Source organism: Ylistrum balloti, unplaced genomic scaffold (assembly GCF_031769215.1).
Source record: "Ylistrum balloti isolate Yb309-2 unplaced genomic scaffold, AGI_CSIRO_Ybal_v1 Utg371528, whole genome shotgun sequence".
Classification (NCBI taxonomy): domain Eukaryota; kingdom Metazoa; phylum Mollusca; class Bivalvia; order Pectinida; family Pectinidae; genus Ylistrum; species Ylistrum balloti.
In genome coordinates, this window is record NW_026782788.1 from 61,076 (window position 1) to 70,043 (window position 8,968).

The window sequence follows — 8,968 nt, forward strand, 5'->3', positions numbered from 1 at the left end:
ATTCCAGATTAAGTGGTTTAATGTGTAAAACAACTAAAACCTATCATTTAGCATTCTTGGTAGAATATTGATTCAGCAGTTGTAAGAACATTTAAATTTTGTGGTTATCAGGGAACATAACGGCCATTTGAAAGTTGAAATTTCACTTTAGTGGGTTATTAGTGTAGGTGACAGTCTCTTTGTACTAATAAAACCACGTGTGAACGTTTGATTTCAGTTCACATTACAATACTTTAATCCTAAACAGATTTTCCCCTTTGCTCGTTTTTACTTACAAAAATACGTAGCGATATCGTCAATGAATTTTAATTTCTAAACACAAAACTCCTAATTGCTATTTCTGTGCAATTCATTTTATAACGGTTGAATATGTTTTTAGCACATAATTACGAATGGATCCAATAGGAATTTGATTTTTTTTATCTTTCAGAAAATTTAGCTTAATGTAAAAAGAGCATGTTATTTTTCAAAATCCATCACATTTTAATCTCCTGTTTCCAATGTATTCAAAACTGTGACCTCTTTAATATACGGAACATGTCACTATCAGCATGTCCATGGTTAGCTTTCTTAGATAAATGAAGAAATGATAGTGTAGCATTTTCCTTCTGAGCCGTGCATCTTTTTACTTTTTGGCAAAAAATGGACGCTATATTCTTGCGTACGTACATGTTTGGACTTAAATGCCTATTTGTAAACGTACAAGCTGATGTACTGCTTCTACTGCCATTTTGAAACTCAATTTTCGACCCTTTCGCTCATAGGCCCCTTGGGCGGTTGCCATATAATTTATCATTTTCGTTGAGCGATAATTGGTTTCTGCAAAACGTCATTCAGGGGGTTTTGAAAAGAAGTCAACATTTAACTTGTTTACAGACGTACAGCGTACGACGCACGGAGGACGACGCTAGACAAAAGGCGATAAGGTCATTTGAGGCATTGTTACAGGTGACCTAAAATGAAAACGCAATACATGTGATTTTTAAATATTTATTAACTAACATTCAAGTTGAAGTGATTTGTAAATTATAAACGAAAACAGGCTTTTGTCTATCTTAATAATTTTCTTTTAAGCAAAAGTCATCAATTAGTACTAATAACCACATATCTTATAGCAATTTATCTTTATAGTAAATGAAAGTTAGTTTATCTTTACAATAATTTATCTCTGATGTAATGATCTTTTATCAGTGTGGTATCGATCATCTACATCTGTAGTAATGATAATTTGATCACTACAGTAACGATCATATATCTATAGTAACGGTCATATACCTATAGTAACGGCCATTTATCACTACAGTAACACGCTCTATTTCTATAGTAACGGCCATTTATCACTACAGTAACACGCTCTATTTCTATAGTAACGGCCATTTATCACTACAGTAACGCCCTCTATTTCTATACTATATTTCTTTACTTTTAGTACCATTGAAATAATTTCTATTGATCTTTTGACTAGTCAAGCACTGCAACAGATATTCAACCCATCCCCCCCCCCTCACAACCCTCTTCCCCACCCTTGCCTCATTGACATTTGTACAGTGCTATCATGGTCACCTTTGACACCAAAAATAAATCATACAGGATATGTCTTTTTTAATATATCAGCAGAACTGAGTGAAAATTGTCATTAAAATACCGGATATGCAAATTGTCATTAAAATACCGGATATGCAAATTGTCATTAAAATACCGGATATACATATTGGCTTTTAATGCCGGGTATGCAGATTTTAATGTTGATATGTACTGCATAGAATATGGTGTCAATAAGGACGTCCATGCCATACCGACTACAAACGTTCAGTAGATACATATGTTCGGGAAATTCTCATGTATTTTCTTCATGTCGGCAATACAAAATATATACTCTTACAACACAACCAAGTGAAAAATGTATGCAAGACGTTTCGATGGACGTTTGGGAGATCAGACCCGTATCCACCCTAGTGGACAAAGACAACAGTAGAACCGAAAAGTCCTGTCAATTCTATTACCATCTCAAACATACTATTCCTGTCTTCGAAACGACACACATTGGTATCAAACTGGTTGAGTTATAACAACATATGTTCATTAGCGGTGGACAGTTTGTAGACAATACCTCGAACCAGCCTTAAAAATAAACCGGTAATACTCCCTTTAGTAAATACTAGGTGTAGTGACGTAACATAGACAATTATGATATCTACATCGCACGTGTTCATATGGTCATTATATTAATACATACGTGCAGGAATGGTTATTATATTAACGATAACAATAAATCAGAACTTTCAAAGTAAAAGGCACCAAAACAATATTTATACAAAGGAGGTATGTGTAAAAACTTGGCTCAGGGAAATATTTAAAAACTATTGCATATCAAGATATAATGCATTTGTATGTAAATCCCTACAAGTGACATAAGTCCATACTTCAAAAACATTACTGGTGACATGTAATGTATATAGTAATTACATAATGTGGTCTGAATAACAACTATATGTTTAAATACATGTTTTTATACAATCACAGTTGTTGTATGGGATCCCACATTCTCGGCCCCAAACAGCTGTCAAGTAATCGCTTTACTGAGAGAGTGAAACAAAGGGCGGTAACTCTGGAAGATCAGAATAGGTATTCCATTTTATAAACTCTGTCAGATACTCTTGGGCTTTCATATTAAAAGATAAATGAAAGACTTAGCATGCATCACACGACTTTGTACACATTTAAACAGATACACGTCAACCTATGTACACACTATAACAGATACACGTCACCCTATGTACACACTATAACAGATACACGTCACCCTATGTACACACTATAACAGATACACGCAACCTATGTACACACTATAACAGATACACGTCATCCTATGTACACTATAACAGATACACGTCACCCTATGTACACAATATGGCAGATACACGTCACCCTATGTACACACTATAACAGATACACGTCACACGACTTTGTACACACTATAACAGATACACGTCAACCTATGTACACACTATAACAGATACACATCACCCTATGTACACACTATAACAGATACACGTCACCCTACGTACACACTATAACAGATACACGTCACCCTACGTATACACTATAACAGATACACGTCACCCTATGTACACACTATAACAGATACACGTCACCCTACGTATACACTATAACAGATACACGTCACCCTATGTAAACACTAAATCCGATACACATCACCCTACGTACACACTATAATAGATACACGTCACCCTACGTATACACTATAATAGATACACGTCACCCTATGTACACTATAACAGATACACGTCACCCTACGTACACACTATAACAGATACACGTCACCCTACGTACACACTCTAACAGATACACGTCACCCTACGTATACACTATAATAGATACACGTCACCCTATGTACACACTATAACAGATACACGTCACCCTACGTATACACTATAATAGATACACGTCACCCTATGTACACTATAACAGATACACGTCACCCTACGTACACACTATAACAGATACACTTCACCCTATGTACACTATAACAGATACACGTCACCCTATGTACACACTATAACAGACACACGTCACCCTACGTATACACTATAACAGATACACGTCACCCTACGTACACACTATAACAGATACACGTCACCCTATGTACACACTATAACAGATACACGTCACCCTACGTCCACACTATAACAGATATACGTCACCCTACGTCCACACTATAACAGATACACGTCATCCTATGTACACTATAACAGATACACGTCACCCTATGTACACAATATGGCAGATACACGTCACCCTATGTACACACTATGACAGATACACGTCACCCTATATAAACACTATGACAGATACACGTCACCCTATATAAACACTAAATCCGATACACGTCACCCTACGTATACACTATAACAGACACACATCACACGACTTTGTACACACTATAACAGATACACGTCACCCTATGTACACACTATAACAGATACACGTCACCCTACGTACACACTATAACAGATACACGTCACCCTATGTATACACTATAACAGATACACGTCACGCTATGTACACACTATAACAGATACACGCGACTCCATGTGCTCACCGTAAGATACACGTGATACAATCTGTACATTGTAACAATGAAAACACTATGTGTAATCTATAACAAATACTGAATAACAATGATACTGTGTATACATTAAAACAGATACATGTTACACTAAGTGTACCTGTGAACAAATCACACGACATTATGTATACAATATAACAAATACATGTGACACTAAGTGTACCTGTGAACAAATCACACGACATTATGTATACATTAAAACAGATACATGTTACACTAAGTGTACCTGTGAACAAATCACACGACATTATGTATACAATATAACAAATACATGTGACACTAAGTGTACATTTTAACAAATCACGTGACATTGTGTATACATTATAAGAGATACATGTGACACTAAGTGTACATTTGGACAAATCACGTGACACTGTGTATACATTAAAACAGATACATTTGACACTAAGTGTACATTTGAATAAATCACGTGACACTGATTATACATTATAACATCTCTTACACCTAAGCTCATTTTAACAGGTACACACGAAATCAATTGAACACAATCAAAGATACATGCAAAACTGAGTGTACACTATAACAGATACGCGCGACCCTAAGTGAACACTATAATAGATACACGCGAAATTAAGAGAACATTAACAGATGCACGTGACTCTAAGAATGCCCTATAATAGTCAAACTTAAAAGAATGTATACATTATAACGGACACATGTGGAACTATGTATATATCAAAACAGATACACGTGACACATTGTATACATTATTACAGATACACGTGACACATTGTATACATTATTACAGATACACGTGACACACTGTATACATTATTACAGATACACGTGACACATTGTACAGATACACGTGACACATTGTATACATTATTACAGATACACGTGACACACTGTATACATTATTACAGATACACGTGACACACTGTATACATTATTACAGATACACGTGACACACTGTATACATTATTACAGATACACGTGACACATTGTACAGATACATGTGACACATTGTACACATTATTACAGATACACGTGACACATTGTATACATCATTACAGATACATGTGACACTATGTATATACTTTAACAGATGCACGCCAAAGTATATATACATGACACATAACTGAAACACGTGTCACTATGTATGAATTATAACTGAAACACGTGTCATTATGCATGAATTATAACTGAAACACGTGTCACTATGTATGGATTTTAACAAATACAAGTGTCACTATGTATGAATTATAACAGAAACACGTGTCGCTATGTATGGATTATAACAAATGCACCTGATACTTTGTTTCGATTACAACAGATACATGTGTTGTAATGTTAAATACAGATGGATACTTTGGAGATTCTTTGCATCAAAGACAGTACATTTCCGTTTATACCAAGGGTACGATTCTGGGGAGTTGTCTCTCCGTCTGTATTATATGTTTACAAGTGATTGTTTTCGATAGCTACAGGTGAGATTATATAAGAAGGAATTATATAATCGTTGTTTGGTCTGTGGTGTTATTTCCTGTGTTAGTTATTCGTTGAGGAACAGGGTACAAGACCTTTCGTAGAGCGTCCACGTACACCTTATGTGTTCGCCAGGCTGCCTGAAGAAGCTCGTCGTTATAATAACCGTGAGACGCGATGACACTGTGAAACTTCATACTGTTATGTTCTACCCTGATTTCTCCAGTGTAGATATTTGAGTTGTGCTGCGGGTATATACCTAGTTTAAACACTACAATAGCAAGAAAGACGTCGTCGTAAGGAAAATTCTTGGTGAACTGTATTGCAATTTGTATATCCTTTAAGAAATGCATAGACATAAGCATAGCTCCGGCACTTATGAATGGTGGGTAGCGGTTAAATGGATAATCCTCGTAAGAAATGAACCACTTTCCGTACATATTACGGTCAGGCGCATCTTCGTGGAGACTGCCCATGAACAATGTTTTGTGTTGTTCTGCGGACAGAGTGTTGAGATATGCTATGAGAAACGGCGTGGCTATGTAGAAATCATCATCTACAAACATGACAAACTGAGCGTGACCGCAGTGTTTTACGGCCCAGTGAATCCCACCAACCGTCTTCTGTGTGTTGTTGTAGTAATCGTCTCTAAATGTCATCTGTAGGACATCGTTGTATAGATGGATCTCCTCTTCTAACGCTTCATAAAGTCGATGGTTGTCGTTTTCTCTCGGCATACCAACTAAAAATATTGTTCTCATTGGAAAACTACCAGATATGGGCCCCTCCTTTCCCCAGGTGGATCGAATTGATTCCCTTCTGTCAAAATGGCGGACGGAAGACTTGATGAGGAAGAGAAGGAACAGGTCACTCTGTTTGCATTTGTTGGTGACGTTAGTAGTGTAACTGTATTGATAAGTGTTGATAGGCTGTTTGTCCACATGTCCGCCCGCTCGGTAAGCCCGAACCAGGGCAGGCATGTCGATGTCCATTGGATAATGGAAGGTTTTAAAAGACACATCCTTCGACAGTTTGCTGAACTGATCACGTGTCATAAGAAACAGGAGGACGGCCAGAAACAAAAAGAGGTGACATCTTTTCCTGAAGAATTTCTGAACTAGTCCATCATACCTCATATTCAATCGGTTGTTGTCTCGGCTTTGTGGAAGGTTTGCTCGATGACATTGGTGGAGATTCTGAAACAGACCATAACATATTCATCTGGTTAAAAAAGGAAAACTTAATTATTGGAATTTATCACAAAACATCAAAAAATAAGAAACAAACTACACCAACTCATAGAAATATACCTAAACAGACATCAAAGACCAACAGTCAACTGCGACATACATCCCAACAGGCTGTGAAGGATTGATACACCCCAACAGGCTTTTAAAGGATTGATGTACTCCAACAGGCTGTGGAGGATTGATGTACCCAACAGGCTGTGGAGGATTGATGTACCCAACAGGCTGTGGAGGATTGATGTACTCCAACAGGCTGTGGAGGATTGATGTACCTAACAGGCTGTGGAGGATTGATCCACCCCAACAGGCTGTGGAGGATTGATGTACCTAACAGGCTGTGGAGGATTGATACACCCCAACAGGCTGTGGAGGATTGATACACCCCAACAGGCTGTGGAGGATTGATACACCCCACCAGGCTGTGGAGGATTGATACACCCCAACAGGCTGTGAAGGATTGATGCACCCCAACAGGCTGTGGAGGATTGATACACCCCAACAGGCTGTGGAGGATTGTTCCACTCCAACAGGCTGTGGAGGATTGATACAACCCAACAGGCTGTGGAGGATTGATACACCCCAACAGGTTGTGGAGGATTGATGTACCCCAAGAGGCTGTGGAGGATTGATGCACCCCAACAGGCTTTGGAGGATTGATACACCCCAACAGGCTATTGAAGGATTGATACACCCCAACAGGCTGTGGAGGATTGATACACACCAACAGGTTGTGGAGGATTGATGTACCCCAACAGGCTGTGGAGGATTGATACACCCCAACAGGCTGTGGAAGATTGATGCACCCCAACAGGCTGTGGAGGATTGATCCACCCCAACAGGCTGTGGAGGATTGATCCACCCCAACAGGCTGTGGAGGATTGATTCACCCCAACAGGCTGGGGAGGATTGATACACCCCAACAGGCTGTGGAGGATTGATGTACCCCAATAGGCTGTGGAGGATTGATACACCCCAACAGGCTGTGGAGGATTGATCCACCCCAACAGGCTGTGGAGGATTGTTCTACCCCAACAGTCTGTGGAGGATTGATACACCCCAACAGGCTATTGAAGGATTGATGTACCCCAACAGGCTGTGGAGGATTGATGTACCCCAACAGGCTGTGGAGGATTGATAAACCCCAACAGGCTGTTAAAGGATTGATACACCCCAACAGGCTGTGGAGGATTGATACACCCCAACAGGCTGTGGTGGATTGATACACCCAAACAGGCTGTGGAGGATTGATGCACCCCAACAGGCTGTGGAGGATTGTTCCACCTCAACAGGCTGTTAAAGGATTGATACACCCCTACAGGCTGTGGAGGATTGATGCACCCCAACAGGCTGTGGAGGATTGATGTACCTAACAGGCTGTGGAGGATTGATGCACCCCAACAGGCTGTGGAGGATTGATACACTCGAACAGGCTGTTAAAGGACATCACCATACACACTGTCTAAACACTAGACATACCTCAGTCAGGACACCACCATACACACTGTATCAACACTACAGGTACCTAAGTCAGGACATCACCATACACACTGTATCAACACTACAGGTACCTAAGTCAGGACATCACCATACACACTGTATCAACACTACAGATACCTCAGTCAGGACATCACCATACACACTGTATCAACACTACAGATACCTAAGTCAGGACATCACCATACACACTGTATCAACACTACAGATACCTAAGTCAGGACATCACCATACACACTGTATCAACACTAGACATACCTCAGTCAGGACATCACCATACACACTGTATCAACACTAGATATACCTCAGTCAGGTCATCACCATACACACTGTATCAACACTACAGGTACCTTAGTCAGGACATCACCATACACACTGTATCAACACTACAGGTACCTCAGTCAGGACATCACCATACACACTGTATCAACACTACAGGTACCTAAGTCAGGACATCACCATACACACTGTATCAACACTACAGGTACCCAAGTCGGGACATCACCATACACACTGTATCAACACTAGACATACCTCAGTCAGGACATCACCATACACACTGTATCAACACTAGACATACCTCAGTCAGGTCATCACCATACACACTGTATCAACACTACAGGTACCT

The 8,968-nt window shown here is 39.4% G+C and overlaps 1 protein-coding gene across 1 annotated transcript; it reads right to left on the minus strand.

Annotated features, from left to right (window-relative positions):
* Positions 1-5,622: 5,622 nt before the first annotated feature.
* Positions 5,623-6,735, minus strand: LOC132562840 (beta-1,3-galactosyltransferase brn-like). The gene has a single exon (XM_060227614.1). It carries the CDS (start codon positions 6,733-6,735, stop codon positions 5,623-5,625), a length of 1,113 nt encoding a protein of 370 aa, XP_060083597.1.
* Positions 6,736-8,968: the final 2,233 nt, after the last annotated feature.

Coding starts and splice junctions, on each gene's coding strand:
- LOC132562840 (XM_060227614.1), bottom strand. CDS start 6,735: ATGAGGTATGATGGACTAGTTCAGAAATTCTTCAGGAAAAGATGTCAC.